The sequence below is a fragment of the Lepidochelys kempii genome, chromosome 3 (genome assembly GCF_965140285.1).
Source record: "Lepidochelys kempii isolate rLepKem1 chromosome 3, rLepKem1.hap1, whole genome shotgun sequence".
NCBI classification, from domain to species: domain Eukaryota; kingdom Metazoa; phylum Chordata; order Testudines; family Cheloniidae; genus Lepidochelys; species Lepidochelys kempii.
This window is the reverse complement of record NC_136382.1, coordinates 62,834,507-62,855,467: the sequence shown is the minus strand read 5'-3', so window position 1 is coordinate 62,855,467 and position 20,961 is coordinate 62,834,507. Positions and strand designations below refer to the sequence as shown.

Here is a 20,961-nt window from a genome sequence, read left to right as displayed (position 1 = left end):
GATACACCAGACAGGATCCTCCCCTAGAGGAGGTTTGCTCCTGCTCTTCCTCATCAGCAGAGATTCTTCCCTACTGATGGCCCATTACTCCCATAGATGGCATAGTGAGACTCTGGAGCTTAGTCTGTTAGAGGAACTAGAAGATGATCAAGGTTGCATTGGGAACATCCCAGTGGGTATCCCCACTTTGTCCTGTCCCCCATGATACCCATACCAATCATCGCTGTATTGGTCCCCCTGGGATATGAATCCTTATTTCAGGAAATCAGCATTCTTCTTCTCTGTATCGAGGGACGGATCTCTCTCAGCCAGGAAGGAGAGTCATTCTCACCAAACTTCTCAGCAGATCCAACCACAACTACTAGAAGGTTAGAGGGAGAATGAGGGGATGACCTTCACTCTGCTGAGCAGAAGTACCCACCTACTCTTCTTCCCCAGATAAGCCTGTCAACCCTCCAACTACAGCCTCAATGGATCAGTTTAAGATCTTTCAAGAGCTAAAGATAAGGATGATAGAAACAGTAGACATTCCTTTAGAGGTTATCCAGGAACAAAAGCATTAAGTTCTGAATATCAGGAAGACCAATTATGCCTACAAATTATGCCTAGTTGAACCTGCCAAGTCAATTTGACATATGCTTACATCAGTACCATCCAGCTCCAAGAGATTTGTTGGAAGGTAGAAGGTCCATGCCAAGGGGTTTGAGTTCTTTTACTGTCATCCTGCACCTGGTTCTCTGGTGGTGCAAGCTGTCCAAGAGAGGACAAAAACATCATGGTTCTCCGAAGTCCACACCTTATGGAAAGGACCCTAAAAACCTTGACTTTTTTGGTCAAAAGGGCTATTCATTAGCCAGTCTGCAAATGAGGGTAGCAAACTACCAAGTACTGCTCTCAAGTACAATTTTTTTTTTAATTGGGACAAGCTTTCAATGTTGTAGACAAACTATCCAACAGGCATCAGGAGGAGATGAAATCCCTCATGGCCCAGGGCTAGCTGACTGCCAGAGCCTCACTTTAGTCTGTGATTGGATTTCCTGACTCAGCAGGAAGAACAATAGCCACTGCAGTTACCATGAGGAGATACTTTATGGGGTCAGGCATTTGGAATTCAAAGGGAGGTCCAGGTAACAGTTGAGATCCTACCACTTGAGGGCAGATAGCCATTGAGGAGCTCTCATTTGAGAGCATTAATGTGTTTAATAGTGGCACACATGAAACATTCCATGCCCTGAAAGATTCCAGGGCAACCTTGCACTCCTTGGGACTCTGTCTTCTCTCTGAAGAGAGAGCAGCAGAGACCGTGGTCTCCATCCCGATGATATCCGCATCATTGGAGACTCCAAGGGAGAGGCAGAGATTTCACCAGAGGTGATTCTGCCTTCCCCTCAACTGCCTCCCAGTCTGGGGCTCCAAATACACAATAAATTTGATGCCATTGACATCTTGATTGTTCCACCACAAAACTCTTTCTGTTCAACTTGCCCCTCTCCCCATTTGGTAACCACTTGTTTTATTTTCAAGAATTGAGCTGGGATAACATTGGATAGGTGGGCCCCTGGGTTAATAAACAAGGGTATCGATTCCAGTTTCAGTCTCCTTCAATGTCCTCCCCCTTTTCAGGGGTCCTTTCATGAGAGACGTTTGAAGTAAGAGAGAGACCCCTTTTTACAAGTGGGAGCAATGGAGGAAGTGCCCTTAGAATTCAGGGACAAGAGTGTTTTGTTCCCACTACTACTTAATCCCAAAGAAGAAATGGAGTTGGAGACCCATCCTCAATCTTTGATGTCTCAACACCTTCATCCATCATTTCAAATTCCTCATGGTGACCCTGACTTCTGTAATCAATTTTTTTTTTTTTTTTTTGGATCCTGTGGACTGGTTCATAGCTCTTGATTTGCAAGACACACATTTTCACATTTTGATACACCCAGTACACAGAAAGTACCTGAGATTCCTGGTAGGAACATCATACTCCCAATACAGAGTCCTACCCTTTGGCCACTCCACAACTCCCTGGGTCTTTACTCAAGTTCTGGCTATAGTGGCAGCTAATCTTAAGGAGGCAGAATTCAGGTAGATCCCTATCTAGATAATTAGCTAGTTCGAGGAAGATCTCCACAGCAAGTTACTGGTTAACTTCATGTAATTCTAAAATTATTTGCTTCACTAGGACTCAGAATCCATATTGACTCTAACTCAGAGCATAGAATTCAGAGGGGTAGTGTTAGACTGCAGGTCAGTGAGGGCATATCTTCCTCAATAGAGATTTTGGAGAATAATGGACTTCCTCATTCAACTTCAAACCCACACAAGAACACTGGTGAGGATGTGCCTGCGGCTCATGGGACATATGACTGCATACACTTACGTTACACAGCATGCCAGACTTCACCTTAGAAGTGGCAAGGGTGGATTAAATCAGTATATTTACTAAACAGGCATAGCATGGATTTGGTGATCACAGTTCCACAGGAAATCCTTGTTAAACTGATGGATAGAACCATTTAGGGTGACCAGATGTCCTGATTTTATAGGGACAGTCCTGATATTTGGTGCTTTGTCTTTTTTGGCACCTGTTACCCCCTAGAACCATTTCAGGCGTGCAACAGAGTTTCTTCCTCCATGCCTTTACTTATAAAGGTTCTGGTAAAAGATGCCTCTAGTCTGGGTTTGTGCTGGTGCATCTTGAGCAGCTGAAAATTCAGGGGGCTACAGTTCCTCAGCAGGCCTGTATACACATAAAAATTTTAGGTCTCCACGTCATACACCTGACATGTAAGGCTTTCTTACCTCTTCTGCAGTGCTCAGCAATCCAAGTACTGGCAGACAACCAGTGTTGCATAGACAACCTGTGTTATATAGTGTTGCACTATATAAACAGATAAGTGTGAGAGAGATTCTCGCCACTCTGCTAAGAAGCTGTACATCTATGGGAACGGCGCATCCGATGTCACTCCACCTGCCCAGTCTCCAGAACACCCCAGCAGCTCACCTGGAATTACTCTGAAAACTGAGTGGCCTCAAATACTCAATCCTGCTGAGCGTTTGCAGATGGGGACTCTCAAAAGTGCACTTGTTTGCAACATGTCACAACAAGTGTTGGATGCTTTGCACCAGAGGGAATACGAGGCCAGGCTCCCTAACAGATGTGTTCTTCATCCAGTGTACACTGGGATTAATGTATGCTTTTCCCCAGTACCCTTGATACCAAGGGTTCTGAAGAAACTGAGACCATATGCTGGTCAGATTCTCATGATAGGCTCAGCATGGCCCAAGAGTTCTCCAAGTCTGAATACATCAGCACAGATGTCTTACCAGCTCTGCCTGACATAATCACTCAGATTCTGAACCTGGACCCAGCATCACTACACCTGACAGGCTGGATGGTATGCAAAGAGATAAGCTGTTCAGCTGAGATTCAGAACATTTTGCTTTAAAGCAAGGAGCCTTTGACCAGACTGACATACAAGGCCAAATGGAAGAGATTTTTTCTGAGCATGTCCGCACTGGCTTTCACCACTGACCTCTCCAATTCCAGCAATAGTGGAGTATTTGTTAGCCTGGAGACCAGCTTGAACTTTCTGTCACTTCAGTAAGAGTCCATTTAGCAGCAGTATCTGCAAATTATTGTCCTATCCCAGGTGACAACATGTTTTTTTCACACAGAGTGGCAAAATTATTGAAAATACATATTTATGTTTTCCACCTAGTTACAATACCCCCTTCTCCCTGGAATCTTAATATGGTACTAGTTGGATTTATTGGGGCTCCCCTTTCACCCTTGCCACCTCCTACTTTTCTCACCTGTCAGTGACAACAGCTTTCAGTGATCCTTAAGTAATCTAGGCAAGCAGGGGAAATTTGGACACTCATGACTGGTCCCCATATGCAGTATTTCACAATGACACGATTACCCTTAGACTTCACCTGAAGTTCCTGCCTAATATGATTTCAGAATCCCATATAAATTAGTTCACTTACCTTCTGGTTTTCTTTTCCAAGCTTCATATTAATCCAGGGGAAGTGAAGCTTTACACAATAGCCATAGTGAGAGATTTATCTTATTAGATAGGACAAGATCTTTAAAGAGCACATCTAGGCTATTTGTAGCATTTGCAGACAGACTCAGAGGGCAACCTATATCCACATGGATCTCCGATTGCATAATGACATATCATCTAGCTCAAAAGATCATATTAGAACTTTATTTCACTATGGCTCAAGCAGCCTTTATTGACTGTTTGGCTAATATTCCCTCTGAGATATTTAAAGTAGCTACATGGATCTCAGTCCACACACTTACCACTCACTATTCCCTAGTGTAAGCTGCCAGATCAGATGCTAATTTTCAGTAGGGCTATTCTGCTATCCTAATTCAAGTAGGACTCCTTTTATCCATCTCCAAGCAATTAAACAATTGTTTGTTAGTCCCCAAGAGTGAAATCTGTGTGGACAGTCACTTGAAGAAAGAATGATTACTTTCCCTCTAGTATCTGGTTCTTTAAAATATGTTGTCCACGTAAATTCCACAACCTGTCCTCCATCCCCCACTAATTCACAATCCTGTTCCTGTGGCTTTCTGTATTGGTGGATAAGCCCCCTCCACCCTTTATGCTTTCAGCTGGGGAGGCTTGGTGTGCTCCAGGGCTCCCAGGGTGCACGTGTGGCCCTAATGGATGCTACAAGTCAAAAAGGATCTGATCAAGGGTGCATGTGCGCCACAAGTGGAATCTGTGTGGATATGACATATTGAAGAACCATAGTTTCTGTAGAGTAAGTAATCATTCTTTTTGTGTTTGTCCAAGAAATGTTTACTACTGATTAAGCTGTGGCCTTAATCAAATACATAATTAAACTCCAATACTAAATGGAAACTACTATAATTGAATGCAGTTAGACTACAAAATGTTATGCTTTGCTGATAATAGTTCTGTAACAAGATATTTACTTTTCTAAGAACTACCCAAGGTTATTTTGCATTACTTGTTGTGGCACTCATACAAGTTTGAGTATATGGTTCTGGCACTATGGAATTGACAATCTAATTAGTAGCAGGAAATCTAACAAAAAGTGGGTTAGATTTTTAAAACTAGAATGTCTGTGCTAACACTTACAAGACATGCAGTAACTTATATTGCACTTCGCAAATTTTACAGGTAGAACTTAGATAGTTTGGAATACTTGGCTTATCTTGTCAAAATGTAGTTTTGTTTCTTGCTTTTTTTCCCCACAGGATTGAACCAAGTACTGAGTCAACAAGCAAACCAGGAAGTTAGTCCATTGGACAGTATGATACAAAGACTTCAGCAAGAACAAGATCAGAGACGTTCTGGGGAGGCAGGCACCAGCAATCCTAGCCGAATAGGAAGAAGTAAACAAACTTTTTTGTTTCTTTTCAAACAATTTACAATGAGGGTATGTCTACACTGCAGTTAGGCACCCACAGCTGGCCCATGCTAGCTGACTTGGGCTCACGGGGCTCAAGCTAAGGTACTGTTTAATTGCAGTGTGGACCTTTAAGCTCAGGCTGCAGCCCACACTCTGGGACCTTCCCACCTTGCATGCTCCTAGAGTCCAGGCTCCAGTTAAACAGCCCATTAGCACAGGGCAGATGTGGATTTTTAATTGCAATGTAGAAAGAATATGTGAAATGGAAAACAAATGGATATAATGAGATTGAGGAGGTATGAGAGTGGTGGAAAAGACAAACTTGGGGATAAATATTACTGCTGCTTTCCAGCCTTTTTATGAAATTTAATGAATTATTTAACTGAAAGGAATATAGATTGTAACTGTACAGTAGCTGTACAGCAAAGCTCAAAAAATTGTGCTGCAACCACATGATCTTTAGAAGAGAGCATTAACTTAATACTGTTGTGTAATCTGGAAACAGCTACCTGACTGATAAAATACTATAGGTGCCACAAAGGATGTGGGAGATATGAGGCAGTACCTGAAAAAGGATGGCTCTGGAGCAGCTTTAGTAAGGACCTATGCAGTTAGCTTGCTGCACATCTCCTGGTAATCTGCAGGTGAATAAAAAACAGATTAAAATAGTGAAGGTAAATCTGAAGAAGGATCAAGACCCAGAACTGTCAGACCAAAGGTAGCGATATTAAAATCTTACTGGGTGGAAATTTCTGCGTGAAAGGTCCTTGAGGGGATGCCTAAGCTGTCAGCTCCTATTTGAGTGTTTGGAGTATGTATGTTTGTTTATATATTTATTTGCATATTTGTTTTGTTTCCCCTTCATATACTATCAAAACCACTTTTATGAACTGGAAACCTAATCTCAAAGACTCCATCACTCCCCAAATTGTATGAATGTCACAATGGATCTGATTTTTTGAGGGTATTAGCTTTTTCACATTTCTTAAGGAGTGACTGGATACAGTAGGAGATCCAGGTTCCTCATATGTTGTGGCTGCTATGGGTAGAGAAAGAGAGGGATACTTTGGGGTGTCTGTTCCCCATTCTTATACTTTTTTCTCTTCCTTGAGAATTAGCTCCTGCTGTGGTTCAAGAGACAGAAAGCGTGTGGGGACGGGAATCTCCAGCTACAGTGAACCTAGAACCTGAGATCAGTGACAAGAGCCTACTTACCGTATACACTCGTTCGTTAGCCCATTCGTTTATAAGCTGACCCCCTAAGATGGATAGGTAAAAATAGTAAAAACTATATGACCTTTTCATAAGCTGACAGTACATTTCAGGGGTTGGCAAACTTTGGCTCCCGGCCCATCAGGGTAAGCCCCTGGCAGGTCGGGACGTTTTGTTTACCTGGAGCTTTCATAGGCACGGAGCCCCTTGGCTCCCTGTGGCCGCAGTTTGCCATTCCCAGCCAATGTGGAACTTCCCTCAGCTCCCATTGGCTGGGAATGGCGAACCGCGGCCAAAGGGAACTGAGGGGCTCCGTGCCTGCAGACATTCCAGGTAAACAAAATGACAATGTATTAGATATTCAATGATTTCATAGAGTTTAAAATTATCAAATTTTGGTGTAGACCCGTTTATAAGCCAACCCCTGCTGTTTGATGTGTCATTTTTTTACCAAAAATATTCGGCTTATGAATGAGTATATACGGTAATTACTGTTAGCTTAAGATAAGATATAACCCTTAAAGTGCAAATGTTTTCAGAAGGTGGTTTTAAAGACCAACAGTTAACATATACTATATGGATTGAGAGAACCTACAGTAATGCTTTATCAGCTTGTCTTACATTATTCAGATCTTTATACTTTTACTGCTTGTTGCCTGTGAACTGCATTCTTGTGCAGGAGAAATGTGCCTCTGGATAATACGGACATACAGCTGCACTTGGACATTTTCAATTAATGCTTTAATTTTCTTCTGAAGCAATAGATCAAGTAATGTATGTATTAAAATTGCTACTCTTGCTCTTTGTTTTTGCAAGCCTTCCCTTAGAATTTAGATGACTACAATGACTATTTTAATTTCTCAGGCTCTGTAAGCTCTACCTCAGAAGTACATTCACCACCAAATATAGGATTAAGGCGCAGTGGCCAAATTGAGGGTGTGCGACAGATGCATAGCAACGCACCACGAAGTGAAATAGCCACTGAGCGGGACCTCGTGGCTTGGAGTCGAAGGGTTGTGGTACCTGAGCTGTCACTGGGGGTAGCCAGGTAAGAAATCTCCTCTGAAAGCTGATGGATTAATTCTCTTAAATTGTTACGTTTGAATTTGTGTCTTGTTGACATAAGGTAACTCAGCTTTGGTATGTGTATATCTTGATGGATTTATAGTTTTTATAAACTGTACTTCTAAAAAATATCAACTTGCTATTTTTGCATCTTTTGGAAGAAATGGCATTTAGGTAGGAGCTGATTTGGAAAGTCGTAGTTTGGCAAATGGGGGATTAGGTTTTCATACTGTGCTGAGGGGACATAAATGCCTAGGATCAGTAGCCTACTTCATAAACACTACAACAGTATTGTTTGGCTGTTGGGAGCAATCATTTGGCTATGGCACCTTATTTTTACATCTTGATTTCTTTTTTGGTGGGGGTGGGACACTGACCCAGTTCATCATTTTTCTGAAATGAACCCAACATCTGGGTTCATTTCAGAAAAATGAAGAACTGGCTTAGTGTCCCACTGTGACATTACCCAGGGTACAATCTGGACTGTTGAACAGCAGTCCTCTTTCAATTTTCAGCCTGCGAAAATTCTCTTTTACACTGCTTTGCTGTGAGAGCAACCACTCCTGGTCTACTTACCCACAGCCTCCATCATGTAAATTACTCCCAGCTACACTGCATGAGTGCTCTGGTCAGCCACTCTTGAATTATACTGCAGAGCAACACCAGCAAATTCATGATCCCAAACTTTCCCCCAGAAATGTGTATATTGTACTGCCAGCCCTTTCCTGGACAACACAACCTCTCATAAAGTCCATCATTTTATTTATAGAAAATTATATTCACAAATCCTGTTATCCCAAACGAAGTTTCCCAAACACTTAAATCCAAACATACAGGTTTAGATAAAACGATAAAAAAAGTTTAACAACTACAGAAGGATAGATTTTAACTGATTACAAGTAGTGAGGCATAAAAGTCAGAATTGGTTACACAGAAATAAAAGGTAAAACCCAACTAATACTTAACAACCTGAGTGAATGCAAAGCAAAAGTATCTCAGCATATACTCCAGCAGTCTCACTGGTTGATTTTCTTTCAGACAGGGTCCTCTCCCTCCGTCCAAAGCTGTTTTTTTTTTGTTCCTCGGGTGTTGTGGCTGCTGTGGGTAGAGAGAAAGGGAGGAATAACTTGGGGCATCTGTTCCCCATTCTTACTACTTACTTTTTCTCTTCTTCGAGAATCATTTCCTGCTTGGCTTCAAGAGACAAAGTCTGTGCAGATGGGAACCTCCAGCTATTTCTTTGGCAAGATGTAAATTTCTCACGCTAACACTTTTTCCTGCCAAAGAATGGCCACTTAATTAGGTGATAGTCCAGTTGATTTTGTTGATGCCTGCCTGTGGCCTCAGTTTGCCTTTTGTCTCTGAAGAACTGATTTGTGGCTGCTTCCCAAGATTTGGAATATGTCTAAGTAACATCAGACAGTGGAATCTTATAACTTTGCATACAATGTTGCCATACATATTTTACCAGGACAGTAATGATCAGCAAATTATGAGTTTTGAAATGATACCTTACAAGGCATAGTTTGTACAGAATTTGTCATAGTCTTGAAAAAGGGGTGAACATAGTGTTACAGACTCTCACACCCACCTAAGCCAGAAAAGCAGTCAGGATGTTACAGTCTGTAGTAATTTTATTTCTGTGAATGGTAAAACTCCCGTAAGAAACAGATGTTGAGAATAAATATACTCAGGATTTTTGCCTTATTGATAAATGTAAGTAAATTCTACTATATGTCATTTCACAAATAAGTGAAATCCTATACTCATATCCACACAAGCTTCTCTGAAAATCGTTTTAACCTTTAGAAATATTAAGCCAGGATAACTAATATGTGGTTTCCAGCCCTAAAGCTCTGTTCCTGAGCAAACACACAAGCTTTTGAGTGTATTTACCAACCTACAGCTGACTACTTCTTGAAAATACCTACTTTCAAATATGTTTTACTCAGTTGTCTTAGATGCCATGTGGGTTCTTTTGAAGAATCTATGACTCTTAAATCAAAATTAAAATCTTGGGGCTAGAAACTGGCTTAGTGCTTGTAATCAGATAAAAGCTCTTTTTATGAACTGAGCATACTTTAGAGTAGCCACAAATGCAAGGTACCTACTGTTTGAACCCTGACTGTATCCAGGAAGTGCACTCATGAGTTCAGATTCTCACTAGAATGAGGGAGAAATTAATGTTCTTTCAGTATATATCAGTGTGGATCTTTCTGTGGGTATGTGTACCTCTCATGTGCACAAGCTTTGAATCTTTTGAGTAGCAGTGTCTGGTGAGCTTATGCATGTGCACCCTGTGCTGCCTCATTCTTCCAAGTGAGGGCATAAAGGGTAGAGTGGTCCCAATCTTCCCTCAGTTCCCACTGACTGCCTATGGCAGCCTGATAGAAGCTGGACTGTTTGACCAGCTTTTTATTTTTCAGAACTCTGTTACAATGAATCCTTCCCTTCTCCTTTTTTATAAGTTCCTTTAAAAAAAAAAGAAAAGAAAGCAGTTAGGATAGGCAGGAGGAGACCTCTCTGTACTGTGGGGTGAGGTGCTTAGCACAAATTATCATCACTGGGGTTAAACCCTCTCCTTCCTGTGATGGCTTAATGCATCTTATAGATGGAAACAGAAGATGCCTGTTCTTCCTTGGGGAAGAACAGGCATCTTGCCCATGGCTGCATGAATCAGTTCACTTCCCTTCCCTCTTTAAGGATTCTTCTTGCGAAAGCCTTTTGCAATCAGAAGCAGCCTTGTTATTTCGTCTAGGAGCTGTAGAAGAGGTTCCATAGGAGTACAGGGGAAGAGGTTTCTGAAGAAGAAGAAGAAGGGGGTCTTCAATTATCAAGACCTGAGGAGACTAAACAAATACTTATGTGGCTTCAGATTCACTATTGTTAGGTTTGCCTCCATTATTCCCTTCCACCAAGCTCTGGACTGATTTGTAGCTCTTAACTTACAGAATAGGTACTTCCACGTTGCGATCCACCCAGCACACAGGAAATGCCTGTGATTCATAGAATCATAGAATATCAGGGTTGGAAGGGATCTCAGGAGGTCATCTAGTCTAACCCCCTGCTCAAAGCAGAACCAATCCCCAATTTTTGCCCCTGATCCCTAAATGGCCTCCTCAAGGATTGAACTCACAACCCTGGGTTTAGCCCGCCAGTGCTCAAACCACTGAGCTATCCCTCCCCCCAGTGCGGCCAAATCACTATCAGTACAAGGTACTGCTCTTAAGATGTTCTATGGCACTCAGAGTCTCTATGAAATATCTAGTTGTCAAGATGGCGTACCTAAGGAAGAAGGTGTCACACTGTCTTGAGTGGCTCACAACTGAGAGCGCCAAAATTCAGGGCAGAGACTCCACACTGGTTGCATGTTCTACAATTAGATTTCACCAACCCAGTAGTCATATGGCACATGACTGAGATTTGTTGCTGAATTTTGTCACTGACTTACTTGGACAATGGACTACTGGCTCTTCACCTGGCTGATGATGATGCTATCAAAGGGCTGAGCACACTTGCATGCACTGAGAGAAGACCAATCCAGTAACAAATGTGAACTCCTGAAGCATCTAACGTTCTTACCATGGAGTTACAGACAGTCTCCTTGGTCATTCCAGTCTATCTTGCCACCCAGGCAAAATGGACTTAGGTCTGGTCTACACTACAGAGCTAGGTCAATGCAAGGCAGCTAGTGACCTAACTACACTTAAATTTTGTAGCCGCTGATGTAACTGCCCTGCTACGCTGACTTAATAACACTACCTGCTTGAGTGGCGTAGAGTCAAGTTTGATGTTGTTAGTTCAGTGCAGTGTTGGTGTAGACATTGCGTTGCTTACATCAACTGTTACTGGCTTTCAGGAGCCATCCAGCAATGCCCCACACTGATAGTACAGTCGATACAAGCGCTTCTGATGAGGATGCACACCGCTGACACAAGGAGCAAAGTATAGACATACGCAAGGGATATAATTACTTCAGTGGCTGTATGCCAATGTAAGTCCCTGCAGCCTGCCGCTTCCCACAGCTTCCATTGGTTGGGAACGGCGAACCGCGGCCACCGGGAGCTGCGAAGGGCCATGCTTGCGGATGGTCAACGTTCGCAAAATGTCTCATGGCCCGCAATCAACTTACCCTGATGAGCCGCATGTGGCCCGCGGGCCGCAGGTTGCCCACCACTGATGTAGAGCATTAGTATCAAACACAGCTGCCTTGGATTGAGTACCCCTCCTGGACCATCTGGTGAAATTACACGGAAACATCTTAGGACTTACAGTCATCAGAGTGCTGATATCTGTGGCGTTGCTCCCAGTCCTGTGACACTCCGTAGCACAGATACTGAGAGACAATAAGTCTGACGTGTACTACATAAAGAAACAAGGGGGAGCCTCCTTCCCCCCTCCTTTCCCCCCGGCGCCTTAGCAAGAGAGTGATCGTGCTATGGAAGTGTTGCTCCCTGCATAGCATAACTTGAACAGCCCTGCATCTTCCAAGAAACAACGACAACCTGACATTTCTAAACCATGCAGTCACCAACCACAAGTACTCACTGCTGAAATCTGGAATCCAGTGATAGACCTGTTAGCTACAAAGGACAGACTTCTGTTCTAGTGGAGGCATGGACACAGGATCTTTGTCAGGCACCTTCAACAGTGACTGGGAAAGATCTTGGGCTTCTTTATGCCTTTCCTCTAATCTCCAGAGCAATTGCCAAAGCCAGATATGATCAAGTGAGCCTCACCCTCATAGCTCTGTGCTGGCCAAAACAATTGTGGATGATGGACTTCCTGCAGATGTCCATGCAACTACAGATCAGGTTCCCAGACCTGTTTTCTCAATATCAGAGTCACGTATTCCATCCGTACCTGAAGTCACTGCAACTGACAGCCTGGATATTGGCTGGCTGAATGCCATGGAAAGGAAGTTCTCCTCACATGTTCAGGTGATCCTGTCACAGAGCAGGAAACAGGAGGAAAAATTATTCCTCTAGATGAAGAAGGTTCTCAATATAGGCAGCCCAACGTGGCTTAGACCCAGTGCAAGACCTGATAAGGAAGATTCTAGACTACTGTTGTATTAATTTGAATGTAATAAATAGGCCAAAATTGTTTAAGTTAACCCAACCACTGTCTTATATTAAATAGTGTCAAACATAAACAAGGTCCGGAGTTTGGTAACCAGAAACCTCATCCTGCTTAGCACTATGGCAAACACACCATTGCAAATTCTTTTAATCTTTTATTAAACATACAGAAAAGAAGGAAAAACAGTTAAGTCATTTGAAATGTAAAGTATTAAGGATTTTATTTTAACAACATTTCTTCTTCGCTTTTAGAAGGACAAACCCTCTTGTTTGACAGTCTTTTAGATGGTATCAAAGATGGTAACTGTCCTTTTGAGGAAAAGAGAAGTTAGTTGAGATGAACTGGAGCTCTTGTTGCTTCTGTTAAAGTTTGATCCTACTTCATTTCAGGTGATGTCTGGGATTCAGCTGGAGCTGGTAGGGGAGGTGTTGTTATTTGAGTCCCTCTCTGTTTAGCTCGGTCTGGTCAGGTCATTTCTCAAGATCAGGGTGAAAAAGGGCAGATCTCAGTAAATGGTAGCTAGGGGTTGCAGCCATAATGGTGAAGCTCGCTCTAGTAGCTTCCATTTCTTCTTTCATCTTTTCCCCCCAAAGTATTTTTTGTTAAGGACCTAAAAAGAGAATGATTAGTGTTGTTTGTCCACCAGTTAGGCCTAACATATGTTCATCTGGTTCATTCATTTTTGGTTCCACATCTGTTTTTACCAAGCATGATTTCAGGAAAGTCCTTGAGTTATAGTAGTAGGTGTTTTTGTTTAGACTAATTCAGTCTGTCTCCCTTTCCTACTTTTCCCCATCATCATTTATGTGTTGTTATAGGTTATTGTGGCATTTCTTGAACTTTTACATACTTTTTACAGTTGAGCTCATAATTAAAGTTGTAGCCCCAGCTATCACAATGCTACTTACTGCAATTCTGCACTCTAAGCTCTCATTCAGTTTGATTTAAGGTTCATCTGGCAGCAATATCGGTGTATCATCCACTGATTCCATTGGTTTTGGTCTTCTCTTAACCAGTGGTATCTAGACTTCTTAAACAAGCTTATACGTTGGTCAGAGGCCCTGCTCCACAATGGGATCTCAATGTCATCTTTCACAAAATTAAGGAGTACCCCCTCTGAGCACTTCTTGGAGTGCTCCAGCCACTATTTTATTCTTAAATGTTATGCTTGGTCACCACCACTTCAGCCAGAAAAGTCAGCGAGCTTCAGGTACTCATGGCAGAACCTTCATGTGTTTCATTTGATAGAGATAAAATGGTAGGGAGAGCTCATGCAATTTTCCCTTGGTGGTTTCGGAATTCCATTTGAATCAGTCAGTTTACTCTGTGTTCTTTGCAAAGCCATGTTATATGCAAGGGGAGAAGAAACTCCACACCTTCGATGTATCCAGAGCCTTTGATACTATATTGACAGGACCAAATCTTTCAGATAGTCCTCATGTCCATTTGTAGCTATAGGTGGCTGCTCCAAAGGTGAAGCCATTTCATCCCCAAGACTTTCAAAATGGATAACTGTGTCTCTCACTGTGCTACCAACTGCTTGATGTTCCTCTCTGACCTACAGTTAGGGCTCATTCTGCTAGAGTTCAGGCAGCATCCTCAGCATGTTTTTGGAACACACCAATATCTAAAATCTGCAAGCCTGCTTTGTGGAGCCAGCCCACTCACTTTTGTCAAACAGCCCACTCACATTTGTCAAACTCGACTTGGCTGCTAGATCAAATGCAAAATTTGGGAGATCTGTACTCCAGTCTCTTTTTGACTGATGCAGTTGATATACTCCTCATGCCCATCATACTGAAGAGGATACTGCTTGCCAGTCACCTACAGTAGGAGCCATACTAACAGATACTTGAAGAAGAGAGCATGTATTTACCCTACAGTAACTATGGTTCTTATAGGTGATGTAGTCAGTGTGGACCCTATGACCCACTCTCCACCCACACTTTGGAGTCCTAAGCTATCACTGGCTTTGAATTGTGAGGAAGCTGAGGAAGGGTTAGGGCCGCTCCACTCTCTGTGTCCTTGCATGGGACCTCAAGGAAGCACAAGGTGTATGTGTGGCCCTGCCAGACACTACTATTAAAAATATTCCAAGCTTGTGCAAGTGAGACACACATGCACCTATAATTGGATCCACACTGACAACAACATCTTGAAGAACTGCAATTACTATAGGGTAAGTAACCATTGTTTAATACAAGAATGTGATAAACATTCTATACTACTTCACACATAGAAATCATCAAGAAAAGGATCTCTGACTACAGGACTTTGACCTAAGCCCAGAAACTCTAAAATTAACATTTCTTAATTTCTCCCTTCCAGTAGACAGGAGGAATGGAGAACAGCAAAGGGAGAAGAAGAAATAAAGATTTATAGATCGGAAGAGAAAAGGAAGCACATTACAAGTCATGTTCCAAGAGAGAACAAAATACCTTCTTTTTCAAAGGTAAATAGTCATCCATATTTTATTACAGAAATTGCCATAAAACTTACTTTGGTATATTGAGCCCACAGATGTCTCTAAACTTCTCACTTCAGTTTAAATTAAAACAGGAAACGGGGCATATTATGTTTTTTATTTATTTATAGCTATTGAGAGAGCACCTGCCTATTCATGTTATATTATTAAATGGCAAATAACTTTAACACAGAGTTAGTACTGCCCAGTGATAGCTTATTGACCTTTCAGAATGCCTATGTCAGCAAAACTCAGAGATGTGAAAACCAGGAAATAGAGTTAAGGTGCTTAAAACAGAAATCTAGTCTTAACTATAGCAGAGCTGTCACTCTGCTATAATGTTCTTAACAAGCAATGAGTTGTGTTTCTGGAAGTCCTGTCAAGTGGAAATTACTGTAATTTTACTTCTTGGTCATGAGGGGATGTATTGCTGTTTGAGGTTGTCACAGATGAATAAGAGTGCATATTGCTTAAGTTGCACGAGTGGAAGAAAACTTTGTCTAACATGTACATCACATGGGTTTTTGTGTTCAAAAGTTATGCCAAGATTAACTTCCAATCACATCCCCTATATAAACAGGGACACTAAATGTGACAAAATATTTTCCATAATAGTACCTCTCAGCAGTTCTTTGTGGGATTTTTTAAAATATAGGTCTGATGGATCTGGCAATATCAAAACATCCTTCAGAGTAGATATGAGCAGCAGCAGGACTGTGGGAGGGGGAGTGGGCAGTGGTCTGAGACCCATACACACTGGGGACATACCATTGCTGGCCCCTTATGCCTTTTTAAAAAATATGTTTGTGAAATAGAGAGCTTGAAGGGGTGCTTGTATTTTTGAAGAGGCTGTGCGACTCTTTAAATTAGACTTTCTGGTCTCGTCAATCCTGGAACACGTTGGCTGGAGAAATAAAAATTGTGACAGCACAGGAGCCAAAAGTGCTGTCCCTTAGGGATTTGGAGGCAGTTAGAGCTAGGCAAGGGCCCATCAATGGTTTATCAGAACTCCAAACAGGGAATCAGTAGTTTTGAATGCTCCTATTTTGTTTTCTACCAGGGTAATAGTGGAGTATCTTCACAAAATCAGAGTTTTTACAAAATGTCTTTCCTTACTAGAGGGGTAACTTTTTGTTCCCCTTTTACAGGCTTCATATAATTTGCTTGGCTATCACAACACTGGGGCCCTTTCCGCTCCTTGAGTGTTGAGTAGCATCTTAGAAAGCAGTCAAAGGATTCCTGCGTACATGAGACCCTCCTCCAGTCATGTCCACTGTCCCTGCCTCCTTATACTTTTTGTTCATCCCACCAGGAGACTGCAACTGTCTCTGCACATATTGTTTTAACAAGAGATTTCCCATGGCCAACCTGGATAGAATAGGGCTTATATCCAATATTAGCCTCAAGGGATGGGAAACTCTCATAGTAAATTCAGTACAGGGAACTTAAACAAAACATGAGAGGAAACAGTATAAACTGATTAAGCGCTATGGGCAATTCACTGTGGTCCCAAGGTATGCTCATGTGTACTAATCATGACAGACACCACCAGTGCAATGGACTATATGAACAAACAGAATGCACTCATCATCCCTGCACAATGAGGTCTACCTTCTGATGTCCTGAGTGGAACAAAATCTCTAGTTCATCCAAACTCTACATAGTCAAATAAAAATAAAACATTGCTGCCAACTGGCTAAGCAGGGAAAAGGTAGATCATGCATAGTGGAATCTTCACACAAGTGTTTCAGTTCCTGCTGAGGAAATTTGGGGTGGTTCTGATGAAACCATTTGCATCACACACAAATGGCAAAGTCCCCCGCCTTTTTCTCTCAATGAGGAGGGATCCAAGGGCAATAGGGTACAAATGCTCTTTCGCAGGACGGTGGTTAGTAGGCCTTCTGTATGTATCTCCTTTTTCTCTGTTACATAGAGCTAACCAGTATATAAAGAGGGAGAGGGCATTGATTGGTAATATTAATGGCTTTGTATTGGCCCTGGTTCTCTGATCTCCTCAGTATGGTTCAGTTCAACTCCATTGTCCTTCCTTAAGATAGGACTGGCGTCCCACGGACCAATTTGTCACTGAAGTCAAGAGTGTTTAAGACTAACTTGCCTGAATTCTGACCACTCTCCCATGAGAGAGAGGATACTCAGAAAGTATAATCTCCACTCTTCTGACGTCTAGAAAAGTTTCCACAAATTCTTTATTCTAGGCCAGGTGGAAGTTCAAGCTGTGGTGCAAGAAACTTAGCTTCTCTCCTCCTTTGGCATCTATATCACAGATCTTGGGATAGTTACAGGAGGATCTGATCAAAGATCTTACAGTTTCAGCATTAAAAGATAAGTGGCTGCATTATCTAGGATACTTTTTTCCACAGGCAGGAAGAAATCTCTTTTTGCTGTGATGTCAGGCATTTCCTAGGATTAATTGAGCTCCCCCAAGGTCCCCCTCAGTTTAGCTCTTTATACCCTGATTCTGTGTCCTTCTGATCCCTTCAGGAAGGACTGCATATATTTCCTCCCCAGGAATATGGCTTTCCTGGTAGCCATCATCTCTGCCTGGTGGGTGTTGGAGCTTGGGGTTTAAAACTTTTTTCTGTTGAGGTACAGTACAGCATAGTCCACTATTATAAGCTGGTTCTTCGAACAGATCATCCTTTATCCCCAAAATTAACTCAGATTTTCACAGAACCCCCCAAATTGTATTTCCCTGTTTTTTCAAAACCATCTGACCCAAGAGAGCTCTGACAGATGTTGGGTGTTCATAGAGGCCTCAAGATCTACATCTCTCATGCACAGATTATTCGTAAGTCAAATGCTCTAATATTCTCTATTATTTGGCATCTAAAGGAAAGAGGGCATACAAATCTACTAATTCAGGATGGCTGTGTTTGAGGCTTAATGGATGCATTGTCTCTCTCCAGAAAACAGCAGCAAAGCTCACTTGCTGTGAATAGTAGCAGCTTCCTGGGCTGAAAGATCTTACAAACCATATGATGGAATCTGCAAAACAGCCGCTTGATTGTCCATCCATACCTTCTCAAAAATGTATAAGCTAAATATTGAGGCATTGGTGGATGCTGACTTTGATAGGAGGGTACCCCAGACTGTGATCTTCTAGAAGTAGAGGAGGAGTTTTTAGCCCTGTGTGTAGTTCTGCTTGATGGCCAGCCTGAAGACACTGTGATAAAATCCCATTAGATGAACAGATCTGTGGACCTTATAAACAAAAAAGAATAGGAAAATTTCTTGACTTACCAAAAATTTCCTTTCTCTGAGTTACAAGCTCCACAGGTACTCCAAACAAGGAATGGTGGAATTTCATTGGCCAAATGAATACATCTTACTCTTTCAGTTCATTCAGATTGGTTCATAAAGAAATGCTCTGCAGTAGGAATTTACAGTTTGTTTTAGTGCATATAAGCTCATTAATAAATTTCAGTCCACAAGGGATATCAGTTGCAATGGAACCTGTTTCAGTGGCAGGTTCTTTGGTGTAGCTGGTGGCACCCCCTTCTGTCAGTGGCTGACAGGTCTGACATAGATGTATGCAGGCTTAGAGGCCATTCTTTGGACTTTGTAATTAAGATCGAGGAAATTTTGGTAAGTCAAGATAAATTTTATTTTATGTCTGAGAGAAATACAGTGGTCCAGAGATGTACTGAATGACAGTTACAGCCCTTAAGCGCATGTGCATAGGTTTTCATTGAGTTTCCGTTTATTAGCATTTGACTTTCTTGACCCTTGCTCTCAATTTTATGATTTTTGAACTGTTTGTAAAATGTACATTTTTGCCACGACAAAATTCCAGAAAAAATCTAAGCCGTACTAGAACTTTATTAATTAACAGAACACTAATCTAAGGTTTTACAGAAAATCATTTGTGTTCAAGTATATATTGATTCTTACATAATTTTCATATCCTTATAGAACCATTCTCATGATCATATATTAGATACTGGAGACTCAAGAAAGCAACAGGCAAACCAGCACAATTACCGTACCAGATATGCATTGGAAGAAACTGCCAGGCCTGCTGAAGAGTTAGAAAATGGAAACAGTTCTTCAGATGTAAGACTCTGAATCAGTAGGGTGCATTATAACTTGTTTATGTTGTTATGCTAAATATTGTTGCTCAAGTTCAAAAGCAAACGTTTATTGTTGATTACTTTTTATGGTTAAATTAGATACTGAGCTAACTTTTCACAAGTGTACAGGTAATAACAAGTGCATTGGCAATCTTTCAACTATGCCTACAAATTTACTGTAAGAATGTGGAAAGGTGTTAATTTATATAAACTATTTGTATATATATTTGGAATGCTTATTTTCAAGAGAAATTTAAATTACACCTGCAAATGCTACTTCACATGTAACATGTACTTCATTCTCCACAGTGTATAGTGGATCAAATTGGGTCAAAATCTGTATTTAAAAAAATGCCCAGAGATGAAAACATTGACATAAACACAAAAGGTATTAATTTTAAGCATCTCAGCATACATTTCAGTCTGCACAGGTCAGACTTTTTTTTTGTATATGGAGTTTACAAGTTTAGCAAGGTTTACATGGAAGGATTGAAGCATGAATAGCAGATTTCTGTAGGTTTCATACAACTGTAAATGAAACAGCAAAAACACAGGTGGAATCATATTATACACATTTTATATATAATAAAATAAAATGAAAGTGGTCTGAAATAAAATACTTAAGTGGGATAAGCTTCAGTAAGGGTAGAATTAATTATTTATAGCCAGAAGGATGTAATTTCTATCATTTCTAATATAAAAAGTTTTACTTCTGGCAAGGTTTAAATGAAAAAAAAAAACCATTAAAATGCATGCATCATTTAAATTTATGCCGATCAAAATTATAACTGTATGTAAATTTTTATATTGCATTTTGGTAAAGACACCTCTTCCATATACAAATATTGTGTTTAAATAGAGTTCCTAAAAATGCAGGTTCAGATTTCTAAGTGTGCACAAACATCTTTATGTGCCTAACCTGGACTCTCAAACCCAGATTTGGATATGCATAAATTATGTGTGTAGAGAGTTTTAAAAATATGTCCCTTGGTCATGGCACAAAAAGCTGACTGTTTAGGGAAAGGCATGCAAAATTGAGGGGAAATTACTTGTTTAGACATGCATATTGAGCTTGAGTGTTTAAATTTTATCTTGGGTCTGTAGTGTTTTATAGGTAAGAATATGACCAAGTTCTTACACAAATTCAGGGACAAACCATCCCAGTATTAGCATGTGAGATTTACATGACATAATAAAATTGTTTCAACATACCCAGGTAGTTAGTCAGGGACCAGCATTATCAGTAGTTAAGGGAACTCTGCTCATAATTTTCCAACACAGAAAAAAGTTACTTTGCCGATGATAAAATAAATGATTTAAAGAGAGAGATTGTGGAAGGGGAAGGAGAAACAAGTGTTGCAAAACCAAGGATATTCTTATTTTCATTGAATTAGTGTAACAAGGCACTTGCAATCTGCCTTGTTTTGTACTGCCATTGTGCCCACAATTTATTCTAGAGGGGGCATCTTTGGAGAAAGAGTAGAGTAGATTAGATATCACAGTGTTAGGTGCAATCCTAAGAACCAGGATGTGTGGACAGATAGCTGAACATTCAATTGTGGGTCACTTAGTTGGTGTTGCAAATAAGTGGACCGGTGTTGTTTTTGTTTTAGATGTCCCTTGATCTTTGTTAAACACTTTAAAATGACCTGCTCT

General features: G+C 41.1%; 1 protein-coding gene across 7 annotated transcripts in view; it reads left to right on the top strand.

Annotated features, from left to right (window-relative positions):
• Positions 1-20,961, top strand: part of PHIP (PHIP subunit of CUL4-Ring ligase complex) — a 305,059-nt gene that overhangs the window by 165,507 nt on the left and 118,591 nt on the right. For all 7 annotated transcript variants that reach the window (XR_013635547.1, XM_073336505.2, XM_073336507.2 and 4 more), the window contains 4 exons: positions 5,237-5,374; positions 7,468-7,651; positions 15,079-15,202; positions 19,148-19,288. Coding sequence is in view for 6 of the 7 variants with exons in the window: in XM_073336505.2 (XP_073192606.1) it covers positions 5,237-5,374; positions 7,468-7,651; positions 15,079-15,202; positions 19,148-19,288 (587 nt within the window). In the remaining variant the exon portion in view is untranslated. The remainder of the gene's footprint in view (positions 1-5,236; positions 5,375-7,467; positions 7,652-15,078; positions 15,203-19,147; positions 19,289-20,961) is intronic.